The sequence below is a fragment of the Brienomyrus brachyistius genome, chromosome 19 (assembly GCF_023856365.1).
Source record: "Brienomyrus brachyistius isolate T26 chromosome 19, BBRACH_0.4, whole genome shotgun sequence".
Taxonomy (NCBI): Eukaryota; Metazoa; Chordata; class Actinopteri; order Osteoglossiformes; family Mormyridae; genus Brienomyrus; species Brienomyrus brachyistius.
This window is the reverse complement of record NC_064551.1, coordinates 13,075,998-13,096,619: the sequence shown is the minus strand read 5'-3', so window position 1 is coordinate 13,096,619 and position 20,622 is coordinate 13,075,998. Positions and strand designations below refer to the sequence as shown.

Sequence of the window (20,622 nt, the reverse complement as noted above, 5' to 3'; positions counted from 1 at the left end):
TTGTTTTATTTGTTTGTTTGTTCAGCCATTTTTTAATCTCAAAACATCATATTCAATTGGATGTTGAGCAACTAACCCAATTAAATCTATAATATTTAAACTGGAATTACTGTCACACACCAAACAAAGTTGTGTATGATCTTAGATTTATTTTCTTTATCGCCGCACTTCATACGACTAGTCATCATCCTGGAACGAACTTGAGAATAATCTATACAAACAAGTACTTTCATTCTTTGAAGGAATGTATGAAACACTTATTGACGTCTCGATGAACCTACAAAGGCGACATCTGCACTCCCTGTGGTAACAAAACTGGAAGGGGTTCTCATAATCCCAAATGTGGATCTGCAAGCACTGTAACTATGTTTTTGTGATATAATACTGTTACTCTTAATATAGGTTTGTCTTTGATTAGTAACCTCAATTAAGTGATTTTTGATTTTTTCCACAACTATAGTTCATTACAGGGCCTTTTTAATTTGGCCTGAGCTCTGTATATGGAGTTTGTTTGGGTAAAAATACGTGATTCACCAGTGAGGATTCATCCAGTTCATGGTGTACCTTATGCCCTGTACTTCCTGAAATAGACTGTACATCACCATGATCCTAACTGGATATGTGATCATCAAAAACTTTGGATGGAAGGAACTTTATTTGCCAGTTTAGTTGTGTCTTGGCAGACAACCTAGACAACACACAAGATTGATGTTTGATTACCCAAAATGCATTTGGGTTACAAAGCCTGGTGGAAAAGGCTAATCCTATGGGCCAAGTTTCCAAGGAAACGTTTTACACAAGCAGTTAGAGTGTGATGTTGTAACATGCCTGAAACTTCCTAAAGCCCAATTAAGCATAAACAGTATACGTTTATAGCACAGTGTCTTCATTCTAGTGAACTAAACATTTTTAAATATTTAAAAAATCTAGCACCTTCTGTTTAAGTTCAATGTAGTAGAAATTAACAACCAGGGTGAGGCTTAATAAAGCTGTTCTCTTTCTGTTCATGCAAAGTGTGTAGTGTATGTCAAAGACAACGTGATTAAAATCATAAATAAAGTAACTAAAACCATCAACAACAAACAGATTTTTGACCCATTAATGTGTTTGTGTGTTTGATGAAACTAATGAATAAATATTTGCACTGCAGGGATTGCAACTGTCCAAGCAAACCACCTGGAAGACTCTGGGAGACATGATACCAATTTTAGATGCAACACTGGTGACTCAGACTCGGGGCTTAAGCCAGATGGTGTCTGTTCCCCTTGGGTTCAGTTGTGTCAACAGTTGCGACTGTTGTCCACAATGTCCTGTTAAAAAAAAAAAAAAAATTCTTCGTGACTTTTGTTGAGGTCTCGGGCAATATAAATTCCCTCTTTATGGAACCCATAGTCTTATTTTTATTGTGTAAAATATTTAACTGTCATCCTTAAATGTCTCTGAAGGTTTCAAAGAGAGAGAAATAAATGCAATGATTCTTATGTAATCTTAATTAAACTAATTAATAATATCGCAGGATTTAGATTAATTTCAAATAATGCAGATTATTGCTCATAAATATTTATGTGAGAAATTATCTTTCGAGCCATTTCAAAGTTTATGAAGAAATTTAATTAAAGTTTTATAAATAGACACAATTTATTGAGAGAAGTCCCTGCTGCCTTATGACACATGACACCCAGGGTGCAGCGTAGCCCTGCTGTGATAATCTCCTGAACTCAGTGATCTAATGCAGACCTGCAAATACACCACCGATCTAATGATCAACTGATGATCCCTACTGATCCCAAGCTGCTGTTCATGCAACTGCTGATAAGAGACTCCAAGGCTTCTGCATCCTAGGTGCCAAACACCATCAGATATTTTTTCCTCAATTTTTGCTACCGACACAACAGTCCTGACATATGTAGATCAATGTAAACAGCAATGTGTTCAGTATTATATACACAACAGGCTTGGTTCAGGAAACTTGCAGAGTTTGTTCCACACCCTATTAAGTACCCCATAGAGTCAATAAAACATTTTAAAGATCAGCTTAATTCTTTAAACTGTAATTAAAACTTTGGATCTTTTAGATAAGAGTTCCAAATGTAATAAAAGGTCCCAGATAGAGACAGCTGGCGTGGTGCCCTCCCTAATGTTGGCACCTCGCTTAAGTACACTGAACTGACAAGCCCTAATGAAGCCATTTGTCTGTGCTGTCCTGGTCGGGCCCACCTGATGAGCTGGGTGGCTCATCGCCGTTCACCAGCTGCTGCTCGCCTGCCATGATGGTGCATCTCTCAGCATTACCCCAAAAGCCCTCTGCTGAATTACAGAGTGACGGGCAGCGGATGTGCTTGTGTTCTCCTCCCGGGGGCTGGGCACACCAACCATCAATGCGGTCACTTTCCCCTTCCTTGCAAAGTCCGTGCTGGGAAATGAGACAGGATATCCTTTTGTAGACATCAATCAGACCATGGATGGTGGAACGAATTTGAAAGCAAGGCCGTTTTGCGGTGGGGTGGGTGGGGGGGGGGCATGCAGTCATGTTGTCTGTTTGCATTTGAAAAACTCAGATTTAACTTTTTGTTTAAAGTGACACTCGTGTAGCGGGTATCTCTGTTACCTCACCCCTCTGGAACCCAGGTTCAAGTCTCTGCCATGGGTCCATGTGTGATCCCTCAAAAGTCATCCAGGCGTGGGCCCAGATCATCCCCCCCTGCCCCCCACAAGTCTTTGGTCCATGAATCAGATGAAAATTCCAGGTTTCTCTTGAAAATGGGAGCTTATTCATAATCATGACTATCAAAATGCTTTAGGACAAACGAATTTGTGTTTGTTTTTCCTCCTTCATAAAATAAACACATTTAGTGTCTCGATTATACACTGCATGATGGTATAAAGTCTGCTAAAATCTACATTATATTTTGCCTTAGAGACAGAAATGATCTCTTATTTGTGAATCTCTCCTACCAAAAGGCAAATGTGTGTATTGTGATATTTTTCTCGCTCATGTTAGAGAGTGAACAAAATAATTTAGCCGATGTAACAGACGACTGGAGCCGCCGGCATCACAGACCACTTTCCGTTTCCTGGTTAATCGTATCTTACAGCAATAGCCAAGTCTGATTAAGATTAAGATGCACTTCCCAGGGGGGAATGTTCTTTTGAGGTGGTTGGCTGGGCATGAACGCGTGTATGTTGGGGATTGTCACATGAAGAGAAGTAGCTTACTTTGCTTGATTGATCTGAAGTTTCTTAGAACCTGATGTCAGAAAGCAATATGACAATCTTTCAGCAGTCAGGGTGTATTTTGTTCAACCGTAGAGCTGTGGTCAGAAGCCAAGCTCCCTAACTTTGGCTTCCAAGGGAAATTCAGCAATCTTGGATTGACGAAGAATATGTGTGGGACAAGAAGAAGCTGAAACCGGCTAAATGCAAGAAGCAAAACAATTTTGATGGGTTTCATTGATCATACTCCAGTTTTCTCTTAATAGCAATGTTAAAAAAAAGAGAAAGAAGATAAGATGTGAAATCACATCAGACAAATGTCTTCAGTTCAAATGGAGGGTCAGCAAATGGAAGAGGGCAGCCAGGGGACCACAGCACAAAAGTCTTTGAAACCATGTGAGAATGACAGACTTGTATAGACTTGATATGAAAAATGCATTTGCAACAAGCACGAGTTCAAGTCGGCAAGAATGTGGCGACGCAACAGGGAAGGAGAGAGAGACATTATCTTTGCGATGTGAATGACGTCATTCCAGCATCGTTTGCTCCTCCTCCACTTAAACTCAGTCCTCCTACCCGACACGAGCCTCAGTGGACGGCAGCTGGTCAGCGTTACATCTGAGGTTGTGCAAACGCCACATCTGGATTAAGAACTTGTGGAACGTGTGGAACGCGTCTGGGTAAGAACTTTTGACTTTGTGCATTTGTGAATAGCTAGTTGCCTTAAGGAACACAGAGCTAACTTAAAAATCTTAATTTTCTCCTTTTCAATATACATGTAGTTATGGTGTTGATAGTCACCGTTCTTGTCATTGTACAGATAGCAAATGAAACAAAGTTCAATTTAAGTTTTGTTATGTATTATTTAGTTATTGGTATCACATATTTTAGGAGATTTCATATATGTATATACCGAAGAATTGTATATACAATACATCATTACATGTTGATAATAATGAATAGAGTGAATCGACACCATTTAACTATAAAAAGGATGTAACCGTCAGACAAATCAGGATATGAACTGAAAATAGTTCAACTGTTTTTGTCTACAATATTACATAGCTTGTGTATAGAACCTCTTAAAAATTATGGATTTTAAAACAAGGACTGGAAATTTAACTTTAAATTTTCCTTTTACTTTAAATGTAAATTTTATAAAATAATTATGTCTCTTTTAAATTACCACGGTGAGAATTGTCATATTGTTTTTCTATAGAATTTTTGTGTAATAAGACAAACCACAAGTACTGTAAAATATTGTGTTCTTTTTATTTCTGATCAGCTACTACCAATTAACAGGTCAGAAGAACATGATTTTCACTTATTTAGCCAAACAGTTACAAAGGCAGATAATTCTGTCACAATTTAACAGATCTAACTCCTTACACCAGGTTACTTGTCACATGATCCTTTACATTCCAGAATAGACATTTTAAATTTCAGGAGATACAAGGTGGTATGGTGCACAAGATAGCTGTGGTATTAGTATGTTCTTGTCTAAGTGGGTGTCTTTCACGAATTGCATAAAACCGAGATAGTAAGAGTATGGTAGTTCCCTTGTGAGTCACTACTGGAAACTGCCTTAATCATCTGAGGGTTTTTCAGTGAGTGTAGACCTGGATTAAGAAGTAATCCAGAAGGGTGAGCGCATTCATCAAGAATGAAAACATGAGCAATGGAAATGGCTTCCATGCTGGGGAGCAGTAGGACGTGTAGTAAGGTGCTTACATATTGGCAGTGCTGGAGTTCTACCTGATGAATGTGCGTTTACTCCATGACTCCTGTGCAGCGTTGAACATTTATGAAGATGTTGAATCACAAACTCTGTTAAACTCCACCAATTAGGGGTCTAAAGATGTATAAATGCATCATTATGAATCAGTTATTAAGGTGATGATTCGATGCATCGATCTGTAATGCCAGAATCCATTTTAGGGGGGTAAATTAAAGAAGCTCGTAATTCCAGGTTTCGCACTCTTGTGTTCACGAGCTGCAGGTTGACTCACAACAGTAGCAGCGTCTGCAGATGAATTTCCAAGATCGCAGGGGAAAGTTCATTAATATCCATAAAGAAAATCGAACCTGATGATCTTTGCCACCACCGTTTTCGGGAAACCCCAAAATGCTCCCTCTAAAGGTTAAGATTCTCTTTTTGCAATGATGACTTTTGGAAATGTGCCTCTGTTTTGTAGCGGTAATTTTTTTTTTGCAAGATACAGTAGCAACTGTCAAAATGCTGAGGAATCTAAATAGTTAAGTAAAAAAAATAATAGCCTTAGAGATGCACGATACTTGTTAAAATTTTGTGAAAGATTGCACTGAACGATCAGCCATTTTCCGCAGTGGAGGATGAGGGTTTTCATCAACTCATTCACCACTTTTAAGAGATCTCAAAGTAACGGCATGCCGCATGTTTGTAAGATCGATCTTTTGTTTTTCACGGAAGAAATAACGGCATAACATCATTCAGGCAATGGCCCCCAAGATCGCACTTCCTACAATGTGTTTGATGATTTTTCTCTACTGTTCCGTAGTTGGCCCATTGAATTCATTTTCTGAGATTCTACTTTCTTTGTATTCCATTAATAGCATGAAATGAAATTCCCGTGATAAGATTTCAGATTTTTTTCAGTGAAGGCAAAAGAGGTTTCAATTTAGGTTGTCAAAATGATCTGAGAACCGACTAAGTGAAACAAATCGTTATAGAATTGAAGATTCCCGATGCATCGAATCATTACCTAAGTAATCATAATATAATCGAATTGCCTTGAAGACACCGACTTACACCCCCACCTCCGGATCATAATCAGGCTACATGCTATCATTGTTTCAAGTGACAATATTCTTATTTATAAATGATTCTCCTTCTCATATACAGTAGCACTCATGTCCGTAGTATAGATCAGGACCAAAGGAGGACTCAGACTCTTGTGTTTTTGGAACCTTGTTATTATACCAACACTGGAGTAATAGCTAATTGGTTCCTTACTGTTCTTTTTGAAGAATCATGGATCGGGTTTAGTTTCCACGCATGTTTATTCCGTCATCCAATGATTCTAACGCAGAAGTCATGTTCCAGTAGATCATAACATGCTCATCATTTCCTCTCACAGTTCCCAATGGATTTAAACAAATCCAGCCACACTGGCCCACTCTGGAGTCCTACCAGCAACGTGACGGACTTTGACGAGTGCAACCTGACTGCATCCTGGGACTGGTTGTATATGATCCAGCCCTCTTACATGACAGTGATCTGCATCCTGGGCCTCCTGGGAAACTCCTTTGTGTTGTGTGTCTTCTGTCTGCGGAAGAAGCACAACACTGTGGCTGACGTCTACCTCAGCAACTTGGCGACGGCGGATCTGGTGCTGGCGGCTTGCCTGCCCTTCTGGGTCGTGACCGTATCCCAGGAGTTCGAGTGGCTGTTTGGTGAGCCGCTTTGCAAGCTGGTCAACATGTTCATCGCCATGAACTATTTCTGCAGCGTCCTCTTCCTGGCCGTGGTTAGCATAGACCGCTACCTGGCGCTGGTGAAGCCATTGTCATTTGGCAGAAAGAGAGATACTGCTTTGGCCAGAAGGATCTGCCTGGGCATTTGGTTGGTGGGCTTTCTCCTCAGCCTTCCGGTTCTGCTGTTCCGCTCAGTGAAGGAGGTTCCTGCCCTTGGGGTGACCGCATGCCAGCTGGTCTACCCCCATCAGGGCTGGAGGGTCCAGTGGAACGTGATGACCAATGTCGTGGGCTTCCTGGTGCCCATGCCAGTGCTGTCGTTCTGCGGCTACCGCATCATAGCTGTATTCAGGGAGAACCATCCACGGGGTTTCCCCAGGGAGAGGACTGAAAGGAAAGCCTTGTATCTCATACTCATCGTTTTCTTGACCAATGTCTTCTGCTTGCTCCCGCATCAGATAGTGACCTTCCTTGACACTCTAGATTATTATGAAGTAATCACCGGCTGTCTCTGGTGGCATGGTTTGGACATCAGCAACCAGATAGCCACATACATGGCTTTCAGCAACAGTTCACTGAATCCCTTCCTGTATGTCATTGTGGGAAGTCATTTCAGGAAACGGGTCAGACTAATGTTCAAGCAAGCTCTGAAGCGTGGGGTGAAGGATAAGGCTTCCCTGACTGCTAATTTCACCTCCACCACTAAATATATTCAAGCCAGTAGAATTTCTTTGCCGCAATGCAATGTAAACTAGGCCTTGAACGATATATCGGTTGGCCGATAAAATCAGGCGATATTGAGGTTCCTTGAATTTACAGACATCAGTGTAAAACCTGTGTCTAAGGCACCAGTGATGCCTCTTTAAACATTTTTGATAAATGTTTATGATTGAAAGATTTATTAATTGATGATTACATTTATATTGTGCTTTTTTCAAGACACCCAAAGTGCTTTTAACAAACCAAAAGGGATCCAATTTGACCACTGTGTAGCCCCCACCTGAATGATGTGATGGCAGCCATTCTGCTACAGTTCACTAACCACACAATGGCTATAGTGGCGAAGGGGCAGGAGAGAATTCCCCAGTTAGATACAGGGGGGTGATTTACAGGCCAAATTTGAAAGGGCCACAGTGGGCAACATTAGCCAGTGCATCGGGCTACCACGCCTATTCTTTCAAAAGATGTCCAGGGACCTCTTATGACCTCAGGGACTACAGTTTTACGTTTCATTGACAGGACGGCGCCATGTTTACAGCACAGTGTCAGCACTGGGGCAGCGGGATCCACACCAACGCTTCTTCCACCATGATAGAAGATGTTGGTCGCTGGAGAAAATGCAGTGAAGCTATGGCACTCTGTGGGGCTGGGATTATTACTAAATCTTACAGTTCAGACTAAGGTTGACGCATGACAGATTGTGTATGTTCACATATGGCAACATCCAAGAGTTAACACAATTAATGAACAGTGAAATCCAAATATACGCAGTGGAAGCGACCAAAATGCAGAAAGGGCTGGGTACACTCAACGTCTGCTATCATACCTGCAGTCACACAATTTAAAATAGCTGTTAGTCATGTAATGTAAATATTGTATAATACCACACAAAAACTATTTTGTGTGAGTGTGTGAATTCAGTTTATTTATATTCTGCTTTTGTTAAATAAACAGTGTATTTTGCTTATGCTCATGTCAATATTTGTCAGAGTTTATGGTATTTACTTATTATAACTTAAGTTAGACTTCATCATTCCAAAATATGTAGGCATACAATTAAACAACAATGTCTGAGGTGCCTTTTAATATGACATTTATATTTTTTGGAGGATTTTCTGAATATCTACTGTTTAACTGATAATTATCTTAGTATAGGACTATTTTAACTAAAACTACTGGTCTGAGTTTAGTTTTGACCATATATAATTATTATTGGTTGTTGAATAAAATTTGTTTCTTAAAATTATGATCAGTATCATAGACAAAATTTTAGATATGCAGCGATAGTCAGCCTTAAAATTAGGATTTCAAATCTTTTCACATTTTTTAGGTATGTGTGATTGTATATAATGATTTGTAGCATTCCTGAAATATTTGTGCTATACATTATTCCGTAATGTTCCTCTGCAGCACTGTAATGCAAATAAGGTTTTTAAAATCAGTTTAAGGATGATATTTGCGGTGTTTCTGCCTCTAAATAGCCATTTTCCTGAGCGTATTGTCCTGTTAATGCTTTAATGTTCCTGTTATGTTATTTAAAATGAAGTTTCATTTGCAATACAAATTTTAACTTTGTTTGTATGTAGAGTTTGAATGTGATGTTAATATTTTAAGTAAATTAATTACATGCAAATATTACTGTGAATATTTATCGCTGGAATAGTTTCAGTGCTGAAACAAGTCTGCAATTTGTATATATTAATGTATACATACTTTTATACATGTACATGTTTATACATAGTGCATTTGTGTTTGATATAAAATTTGTACATACTGTACGGTATGTATATATTTCTACATTTTATAGTACATATCAATTTAATTTATATTATCACCAGTAATGTATATGTCACAAAATATTCACTTATTTAATTTAATACCATTTTTTTCCACCTGCCAGTGGCATTTCTAGCTTCTATGGCACCCTGGGCGACCCTCCCCCAACAAATTATGTGTTTTTATCTATTTTTTCTAGTACTTGATGGCTCAGACCTTTTCTTATGCATTTGTGTTAATTTGGCACTTGAGCCTCAATATATCATCTAACACTGTCAGCCAGGAGTAAAGCATAAACCACTTCTCAGTAGCAAAGTGCAAACTGACCAGTATTATTCTTAACGATTTCACACAAATTCCCCAAGCCACATTTCACGGGTACCCAGCCCCCCGAATGAACTCATTATCAGAGGGGGCTTATAGCTGCCGTTTGTCACCCCTCTCACACAATGTCCTCATTTTTTTTGCCTGTATCATTTTGGTTGACAGATTTCAGAGCGTGACCATTACTTTTATTTCACTGTGTCCTTCATAAAGCATCTCTGACACACTAAATTGCAAGTATGGAACAAGGTAGATCAGTGACTCAACACATCAGTCACAGATTGAAGCAACCTGTGAGACACCGGACTTTCAGATGGTTTGGGGATCCTTTGTTTTTACAGAGTATTTGCAAAGTGCATTTTTGAAGCATTTAAGACAACAAGTAGGAACACAGGATCTGTGATGAAAAGTGTGTTTCTACTCACTCCCTGTGCTTTAATTAGTTTAGACTTGTTTGTTGCATGAAGTAGTCAGCCTATCTACACAATACAAGTCGAAACTGGTCTCACAATATTGTCTTGCTTATTTAGCAGAACTCTACAGGTTAGGGTTGCTGTTTGCTGTAGCGTTCATTCTGTCTTGTTATCAGAATATCTCAATGTTTGCTGTGATACTGTCTGTGTCTCCCAACAGTCAGTGACACAGACTATGAACAGGAGGACAGAGAGGTCTGGGTCAGACAATTTGCAGTTTATCTGATTGCTACGCTTTGCTCAAGACCCCGCTCAGCAGTCCACACCCCTCAAAGAGACCCCTCAAAGCCAGAAATGATTTCAATAAGTGGCTAACATAGATCACCACAACAAGGTTTGCAAATTTAATTGCCTGTCCTGAATTGAATTTAGGGAACGGCATCCAGAGAGTAAAAACAACCAGATTAGCTAATGCCGTAATCGGAATGAACCTAAATTCATGGCTCACTTCCTTGCTCTCCTACGCTCCTCTTGAACTTTATAAACGATGCGGGGCATCGCTAACGTCAAGCGTCTCTGTTTGTGTTTTTTTTCTGTCAAAATTGTTTTCTTCAAGTGGAAAAGTATGACTATGGGTCAGGCTTTGGTTCAAGCCAAGACCAAGAGGTTCCAGAGATTGGCTGTGGATTCGGCCCTTTCTCCATGGAAACGTCGTCTCCAATCTGACATTAACAAACCTGTGTAGCTGATATTCACACCTCTAAGTACAAAGCCATCCGTCTGTCCATCTGGAGCCAAATTAGCCCCTGCAAGGATGTTCCAATCTTAGAGGTCTCAATTCCCTCTCTAATTTCACTAACTATGAGGTCTGCTTCCTTCTGTGGTAATAATGTTTCCCGGGAAGGATGCCTCTGATGAGCGCTGGCAAGATGCACCGTCTGTCAGGTGTCACCAGAGGATACATCATCTAATCTTATTTTATTTTCAAGTTTGGCATGGGGTCTGACGTGTTAAACCTGCAGAAAATATCCGAAATGACCACACAGATGTTTGTTGTAAAATGCCTAGATGGATTGCTTGCCTTATTGATCATGCAATGTTTTGATTAATGATGACAGGAAGGATTGTGGTGAGTCATGAATTTTTAATAATATATTACTACCACTCTAATGGGTTGATGCCCCATCTTAGGTAATTCCGTAGCTTGCAGCCATAGTGTTGGGGATAGGTTCCAGACCCCTGTGACCCTGCACTGAAGAAGTGGTTACAGAAGATGGATGGATGGATGGATGGATATTACTATCAATATGTTGTCATACTACTTTTACATGTTTTGCACCATCTTGCTCCCTTACTTGCATTCGATCTTCTCCACACCTTGTGACCGTCGGCCTGACTGGTTATCTTTCATATGGCCCTATTTCAGTTATAACAAGACAAAGTTGTCTGGGAAAACACTGGGATGTGTTCTTGGCCATAGAAGCTAAGAACATTCTTATGGAGGATGTCAGACGGGTTGAAAGACTGAAACGGACTTGCACACTTTTCACAGATCCAAGTGAGCTCTCTCATCTTTTCATTCTCTTTTGTTTCACATTTCTAGTGTTTTATGTACTACATTTTAGACGTACTACACTACCGAGACTCAACTGTCTCCAGAGCCGGTCATTTCTGACAGTCATTTCAGCAAAATCGAATAAGATATATAACTCCACATGCTATTTTATTTCCATCATCTGCACATGCAAGGTCCACCTTAAGGCTGCCATTTGCATTTCTGACTTAACATCTGTTGTGTGAGTCTCGGCTGCATTCATACAAACTGTCTCAATAAAAAAAAAAATCACTAAATCCACTGTAATAGATTTATTTCTTCAGTTTTGCTTTTCTGATTTTAATTTCTGTAATTACATTTTATTCTGCACTTGTCTAAGTTTATTTTGAGTCAAATGACTCATATTTAGAATAAAAGTACAAAAGAATACAAATACAGTATTTTAAATTGACACTCTTCATTGCCAGCTTGACTATTGGATTTACTATTCTAGGAAAAAACTTAGGAGGTTTTTACTCCAAAACGACAAAAAGGGAGAATAAAAAATAACTGACAGGAAAAAAAATTTGTTGACACACTATATAAGGACAAAAATAAAATAAACAACAGTGTCCTTGGTGGCTGGTGTTTCTGAGGGCACAGTGGCTCATGGTTAAAAACACTAACACTCCTAACAAGATCTTAATGATATTCACAGATTTAACTACCTGTTTTCATGCAGTTGAATCATATTCCTCCGTGCCACATACTGACGTGAACAACCTTGTTTTGTGCCACCAGGTGGCGCTCTCTCGATATAAATCAGGGGTCTCCAACTCCGGTCCTGGAGAGCTTCTATCCAGTAGGTGTTCCATCCTACCCAGCTTCTGATTTGCCACACCTGTTCCTGGTATTTGCCTGAGAGCAGCTGTGGCTCATCAGAAGCCGGGTAGGATAGAAAACCTACTGGATAGTAGCTGTCCAGGACCGGAGTTGGAGACCCATGATATATCCATCGATTTTCCAAACCGCTTATCCTACTTGGTCGCGGGGGGTCCGGAGCCTATCCCAGAAGCAATGGGCACAAGGCAGGGAACAACCCAGGACGGGGGGGGCAACCCTGAATATATAATCTTTTGTAAAGTCTCAAGCTGCTCTTAAATCTGCATGCAAACCACAGCCCTCATAATCAAACAGTACTTATATTATCCATCCATCGATCCCACCCGGGGGCGATGCCGGACACAACGGGCGCATGGTGGGGAATAGCCCCGCACAATCTAGCAACTCCAGTTCACCTTAACATGTTTTTGGACTGTCACGGGGAAATAAGAGAACGTAGAGGCAACTGCACGATGACGTGGGGCGGACATGCAAACCGAGCATACGGAGGAGAGCGGGGGGCGGAGACTCGAACCCAAGTCCCAAAGGTGCGAGGCAACACTTCTGTGGTGACTATTATGACAAGGAAATAACAGCATGTTTCCTTCTTTCTCCTTGCTAATGTCTTCAGTGCTGACTAGATTAGATTGATTAGATGCTGAATTTGCAGGAGGACATGTGTACTGTAGATGTTTATATTCTTATGCGAAGTGAACAATGTGGCCACAGATGCAAGCGTCTATAACACTTACCGTAGGGTATCAGTAAAACGATTAAATGTCTTGCTCTTTTTTCCTTGTCGTTTTTTTATTGGCTTTCTGACTCGTGTCATTATCACTGATTAAATTATTTAAATTACATATTTCTACATGTAAGATTTTATATCGAAAGTATTAATTTCATAAGTTTCCAAGAAAGCGAACTGTTTGATACACATACAATGCAAATAAAGGCTATAAAGCATTATTTTGGATCGTATAGAAATTTTTGAAAGTGATGACAAATGTGCCCTTGAGAGGTAAAGTGGGCTATCCCATATTTTTTACCCCTACCCCCTTTTTATTTAATATTTTCAATTGAATAAGTTGTTATTATCTAAGTCATACCTCTGTGCTACCTATGATGTATATCAATTGTAGGGTATAGACACACATTTAAAAAAAAAAAAATTCAACTTTGGAGCTCATTTTCTCAAAACTTTACCTCTCAAGGGCACAAATATATCCACAGATTTCTGCTTCCAGGATAATCGGTCTAAATAAAATGTAAACGACCACCCTCGTGTTTTACACGTACAGCAGATGATAAGTGTTCACCCCATATGAGAAAGGCGAGATTTGGGCTGAGACACCCAAATGAAAAATATCACTCTAATTCCCTCCCTTTGATGACATACAAGTGCATCAGGATGAGAAGCAGACACGCTCATCGCAGAAATACCTCCCCCCCACCGGAACGACTTACAGGAAGCCACATAGCACGGTGATTGACGTTGCTCTGTGGGGGGGGCTGTGTCTTTTGCCTGTCAATAACATATATTATTCAGAAGGAGGGGGAATCGGTGTTGAATTGCCATGTAGGCGTTCTCCGAAAAGAAAGAGATGCAATGCAAATTAAATCTCCCACTAACTAGTAGACAGACAGCCACCCCTCTCCCCCGCCCCGAGACAGCTGAATGTGACTTGAATAGTGAAAGGATTTCAGTTTAAGTTTACGTTTGGATAGTGCTTTGGTCAGGAAATCAACAGCAACTGTGAAGTGATCGGCCGTGTTTCCCCCATAATGGCAGGTCACCATCGGCACTTCACTTCTGTGTGACCTCACTGCGACAGCTGGAAATATCTCACTGTTACTGCAGCAATAGGGGGAGAAAAGCCGGGGTCCAGCGCCATCTGCTGGCCACGACGAAGTCTGACTGTAATAAACATCCAGACAGACATGTGACGCGAGTAGCACCATAACACTTGCTTTTGTCCATTTTAATCCAGTCTCATTTAACGTCTTCATTAGAAAATCCATCTGTCCCTTCTGGGATATTCATATTACTGCAATTGTGTTCGTTACCTAGGTAACAGGTATGCAGCTGTCAGCTGGATTCTGAAAACCAGCACTTGAAAGACAATGCGGCTGTTAAATGAATAGGATGTCTTTCGCTGTGTGTTAGTGAACTGCATAGGATTTTACACTCTTGTTCCTTGAGCAATGTCTTTAACCCTGCTGGGGCTAAGTGACTAAATACCCTGTGTTCTGAGTCACTTCTACGTAGCTTTGGACAAATCGTCTGCTAAATGTATAAATGTATCACATATGTATGTACGGCTGCTTGGAGATGTCCAGTGTTTTGCAGTCCAAAACTTGGCCGTTTTCTGTTCAAGACTTTTTTTTGAAAAACAGTTAATTTTTATTAGCATTGTGTTCTGTTTTTTGGTATTACTGAAGACGTAAATGAGTCTGTCTGTCTGTATTGATGGAAGCGTTTTGCATCATCAAATTCCCTGTTCAGCCCCATTTAGATTTTGCTATATTTCAGACACAGTTTATTTCACTTCAGTCATTACTGGGAAATTGGTTTCAATGAGCTTCTGGAACGTGGAGTAGAATTTAGTAGCGCTCCAGATGGCTGCATCTAGCTCCACCTGGTGGCCACAAGAAACATTGGGAGAAGGTCTATTGTATTGCCCACAAAATTGCAGTGGGCAGTTGCCCATTTTAAATAATATTAAGCAAGCATTTTCATCCTCGGGCAATATGGTCAATTACTTGTGCATAAATATCTGAGGCTGAGCATTCTCTGCCATTCCTCCAAGACGATCTGCAGACAGTAACGGCCAAACAGAGGTCAGCAATCTAGTTATTTTCAGCCAAACTGCCACAAGACTGATACAAGGGGTCAGTATTAGTGTCTTTAACATCAGAGGTATAGTGGGTGAACTTGTGACATTAAAATCATTCCAAGAAGGTCGTTCATAGGATGCGTTTATCAGATGGACATGATCAGTCGAGGCAGTTGGACAGGCACTGGAACATTGAAAATCAGCCCCCATGGCGGGAAAAATGTCCCTGCCCAAGCTCAATGGGCAGCCCCTGGTCCCAGAGCACTTACTGCTGCGATGCTGGGGAGACAGTCTGCTGCAGCTTATTACCCGGGCATCTCGCACCAGCCGTTTTCGCTTGTGTCCTTCAGCTCGGGACCCTGGCTCTCCCTTTGCCGGGTCACCGAGAAGGCAGGTGGTGCTTTAATCTCTGCCGCCCGCCTTAATCTCCGCACCAGCACAACAGCCCTTCGTGATGAACATCTCAGCACCTTCCTGAGGCGTCTCAGTGCCTCCCAGCTTGGTTCACGACATTCCAATATGTCAAGGATCATATTCAATTTGCTGTAAAGTTCTCTGCTTTCCTCCCACAGTCCAAAGACATACTTTAGCGCAGTGAAGCTCGACGGGTTTAGCTTCCTGTCCGTATCACATGTTCATTAAATCACGACCCAAATTTTAAAAATTTTGAACCAAAATTTTGTTAAAACTGATCTGAATCTGAGCACTATGTCTATTATTGTGACAGAAGATTCCAAACTAACCCTCCTGCGATGATTTACCGATGATTTAAGTGTCATATCTATTCAGGGAACACAGTCAAATTCTTGTGACACATTTATCTGCCCCTGGGAGTGGGGGGCGGGGCGGGGCGGGGCGGGGCGGGGGAGGGCAGGGTAGGACAGAGAGCAGTAGAAGACCGGACCAGTTCTGGAATACTGAGCTTTGTAATTGTGTATCTGGGAATTGTTTTTAAGATGATCAAAAGGCTTAAAGAGCGGATATTGTGATGTGTGACACCTCAGAATAATCAGGACCAACAAGTGCTGGCAGATAAAGCCCCCCCCACACACACACCCAGTCCTGATGCCTATGTGGGGTGGTATGGAGCCCCCCCGCTCTACTCTGCTCTCGTTTGAGTTAGAATCCCCTGTTTGATTAAATTTTTGCAGATTTTTTATTTTTTTATTTAATGACGAAATTCGATGGAATCGCTGGTGACGGACAGGGGGTCACCTGAGAGCTCACCCAGTGCTGACGCCAGACATTGGTGGCGATGCCCTTGGGAGAGACCAGGTTTATTTGCCTAAGGATTAAAGCCTTAATTGACAAATAAAAATAAAATAAATGATAGTGTCCTTGGTGGCTGGTGTTTCTCAGGGCACAGTGTGGCATTGGGGGGGCATTGGGGGGGCATGACCCGGGTCTCACCCTGCCCGGTGTTCTGTGCCTTCTGCGGCCCCATGCTTCTCATCCTCCCAGCTCGCTGTGACACTTCACCGAATTACTGGTTTTGGAAACTGGGTAGATGGGCAAATAGATCCTGGTAAAATAGCCTGCTGAAAGGTATATAGCATAGGTTGGGTACTGTACGACTATAGGAGACTGAGATGAGAAAATGGCCTGTAACACCAAGGCAGAATGAGTAAAGGATTAACAGACCTGTGACTGGAGAGCATGAGAGTACAGGGGAATGATAAGCGAGCTGGGGGAGGGGGGGGGCGGTTGGCGGGGGGGGGGGGGGGGGGTGACGACTGGTTCGAGGAATGGAAACTGAGCGCTGGGAGAAAGAGAAATGATTTCGATCAGGAGGTCTGTCAGTACTTGGAAGAGACTCACTCGCGTGTGAAAAGGAATGATAGCTCGCATCGGTTCCGACAAAACCCATCAAGGTCCTTTGGGGATTTCTCCCTGAAATGGATCTTTCATGTTATTCGTGCGCCGCCTTAAACAAACCTCACACTCATCCTTAAAACAAACACGCCCACACCGTGCCGCGTAAGAAGGAATTCGCACAGTAACGTGAAAAGGTTACATTGCAAGATGCTCCGTCTGTTACAGCTGGTACTTATTTTATAGTCCTCATATACAGAGCAGATAGTTTTTCCTGGTACAGGATGGTACCCGGAAAAATGATCAGTATTCATCTTTGGTACGCAACAGTTCCATATATCACAGTTAAGCCTGGGCAGCAGTCCAGCAAGTCAAAGCATCTTTTAAAAAAAGACAGACGAACTGCATTTCTTATGACAATTTCCTTGAGTATTTTGTTTTCATGACATCTGAGGTCCACTGGGAGGAAGAGGGCAGGAGCTTCCATACACCAGCAGACACGGGCCTGTTCGGAAATTGATTATTATTATTCAGTAATTGCATAAGAAAGAATGATTGAGAGATCAGAAGGTGTAGCAGGGGCTACCTAGGGGGCGCCACACTGAAACTGTGCTTCCGCTATGCGTGTTTTCCATGGCAACGCGATGCTCCAGGCAGGAATGCTGCGTATGTCCGTATCACATCGTCACCTTCAGCGTAAAATAACAAACCGTATTGCATAATTTTCCCCGTTTTATCATCATGTGACCAGCAGCAGCAGCGGAATGTTTGATATTGGGGGGAACAGAATTTAATAATTTACAGACAAAAGTCTATTTATTATGGGGATGAATTAAGCCAAATTACAATTTGGGGGGCGGGGGCTCCATACCCCCCGATTCTTATGCCCTTGCATGTCACCCAGACTCCAACTCGGTGTTTAATGCAGCAAAATAGCAGGTATGACATAAGAAAAACATTTACCCAAGGAATAATATAATAAATATATAATATAGATTGTCCTTGTGTGTCTAGACATTGCACATATAGGATTTTGTTCATATTTTTAAGGTAACAATGGCTCAGTGGGCAGCCTCACACCTCCGCAGTTGGGGGCTAGAATCCTGCCGGCAGCTCAGTGTGTATAAAGGCCACATTTTCCACCTGTCTTCACTCTAGTTTTTTTCCGCAGTCCAAACACTTTTTGGACTTTTCGTGGTCTACGTTGCCCTTAGCGTGAGATTGTGCCCTGCCTTTTGGGACGGGCTCTGGACTGAACATGCAACATTACCGCCAGGGGTTTACTGTGAGACAGGCAGCGGGCTAAACAACGCAAAAAAAATTGGAGATGTTCCGCGACGGCGAGCAGGTGATGTTTTCCCCGGCCGCTAATGACGCCATTGCTCAAACTGAAATGACTTTGCTCAAAAGTTTCTCTCAGCTTGTACTTTGTGCTTTGATAGCTTGTCTGCATTTTAGATTTAGAGGTGGAGAGTACATTTTAGCACATTTAATTGCTTTTCCGTTTTAGGTGCAGAAATTCATCAGAGTGGTGTTTTGTGAAGAAACATCATGCAACTTCCCTGTACTAATTGCACTGTTACTGAGGTGAAAGTACATGCTACATTTTGTCATTCTCAGTTTCCTCTTTTAGCTTTTGGTATTAATTGATTTACCTCTCACTTAATCTTTAATCTGAATTATTCTGTTAAATGAGATTTGAGTTGTTGTTCGGTTTGATGAAACCGAGCCAGAAAAAGACTTTAAACAGCTTTCTGCAAGAACCTGCCCCGCTTCCTTTATGTGTTCTCACTGCATCACACTGGGAACCAGCTCCAACCAGCACGAGAAACCTTCACGCCGAGACACTGTATCTTGGTGCCCTAGCCCCCGCTGTAAAAACGGGGCTAATCTCCATTTTGAAAAGGTCGACTCAGGTTTGCAGGCGGCATGAAAGATTAACACACGGCCATTTGCGAGCTTTCGCTGCGACGATGGCGTTCTACCGTTCGAGCACGCGGCCCCCTCCTGAAGCAGCCAGTCTACTGCTAATGTGATACATTTGCTCCTTTCAGAAAGTGCTGCTTTCAGACATTTACAGTCTTGCCTCTACCAAAATATTTAGACTGTATATTGATATTTATCAAATATTAAATGTCAAATTGAAAACCCTTTCCTAATATTTAAAGGAAAGCAGTTTTCCAGCCAAAGTAGAAAGAAGTTGATTTATTTCTTCTGGAAGGATTTACAGCATGTGGCTTGACACTTAATATGCAGCAGCAATTGTTGAAACACGGGATTTTGGACATATACCATTAAAATCACACCTGACTGATACAGATCAATAAAGTTGTCAAAAAAAGACACCAACACACCCATCAAAGACAATACACAGAATCAAAATATGTACAAGAAACACATTCTTGATTGCACACATTATCTGCTATCCCAGATGTCCCAAAATGAATTCTTCAAACTGATACAGCGTGTAAAGCAAAAATAGCTACCAGCTAATTATTCGGATGTCACATTGTGTTGAATCTATCATCCTATCTGATCATTTACTCGGGCCAACTTCCTAACAGTTAATTACCCCGTCGGTCTCGCTAGGAACATCCCCTCCTCTCTATTGTCAGCGCTGGCGTCCCTACAGAAGCTGTTCCCATCCTTTGTTTTCCCTCTTTTTTTTCCTAAATCACTTTTGTTGTTGTTTCTTTCTGTCTGCTCTTGCTTTTGTCAAACCCAGCTGGCCTAACTCTTGGGAGTGGGCGGGGGGGGGGGGGGGGGATGACCCACGAAACCAGAGTGTTGATTTTGTGGGGGACCTGTCAAACAGCAGCGGGGTTAAGACTTACGAAAGGCAGAAATGTGAAATGGGCGCTGCTGGGAGCCAGCAGAGGAGCGAAAATAACCCGAGAAATCTCACTAAAGCTGGGAAGGGTTGCAGCCAAGGACGGCATGGAAACAGTGCTGATGTCATAACGAGGCCCAACCCAGGATACCGCAGTTACACAAAGAATGGGAGTAAAGAGGGGATCCAACCTGACGTGACATCAGCCTGGGAATGTTCCTGAAGGGGATGAACACCAGTAACAGAACTTGGGGGGTCCAGATGGGCTGCACTTCACATCAAGCAAACTGTAAACCCGGAACTGCAAACCCAACTATGGTAGGCGTGATGAGTGAGGGGGCGTGGCCTACTGACACCTTCGGAGAGGAGAAGGCTCTGCTGAACCACTAAGGAGAATCAGTGGCAACTAGCCTCACGGAGAACGGGGAATGGGATGCAGTTTGTGCATCAAAGGCAGCACTGTACAGGCATCAGATTACATCAACACGGGGATCACATGGAGAAAAACATCTACAATCACCTAAATAGCTACAATCACACAACTAGCAAGTCTATGCAATAAAGCCTCTAGAAGCTGGATTGCTCTGCATCCGTCTTCATGGCCCAATACGTGCACACTGAAGTCTTTTGGAGGAGGCTGATGTTTTGCCAGCCGTTACTGGAATACACTCAGCCACAAGCCTGTCGGTGCACATTCACGTGGCGAGATCTTTGCAGATGTGGGTTTCCATAGTAACCGCACAGTGCCGCATCATGTATTACGCTGCAGCGTGGCAGGTATTTCGGAGGACGCTTTGTCCTGGCCGCGGCCCTCGCACTGGGGGCCTTGTG

At 41.9% G+C, this 20,622-nt stretch overlaps 1 protein-coding gene across 1 annotated transcript; it reads left to right on the top strand.

Moving 5' to 3' along the window:
* Positions 1-3,798: 3,798 nt before the first annotated feature.
* Positions 3,799-9,019, top strand: si:dkey-63b1.1 (B2 bradykinin receptor). The gene is made up of 2 exons (XM_048984877.1): positions 3,799-3,893; positions 6,330-9,019. Exon 2 carries the CDS (start codon positions 6,336-6,338, stop codon positions 7,419-7,421), a length of 1,086 nt encoding a protein of 361 aa, XP_048840834.1. The 5' UTR covers positions 3,799-3,893; positions 6,330-6,335; the 3' UTR covers positions 7,422-9,019.
* The last annotated feature ends 11,603 nt before the right edge of the window (positions 9,020-20,622 follow it).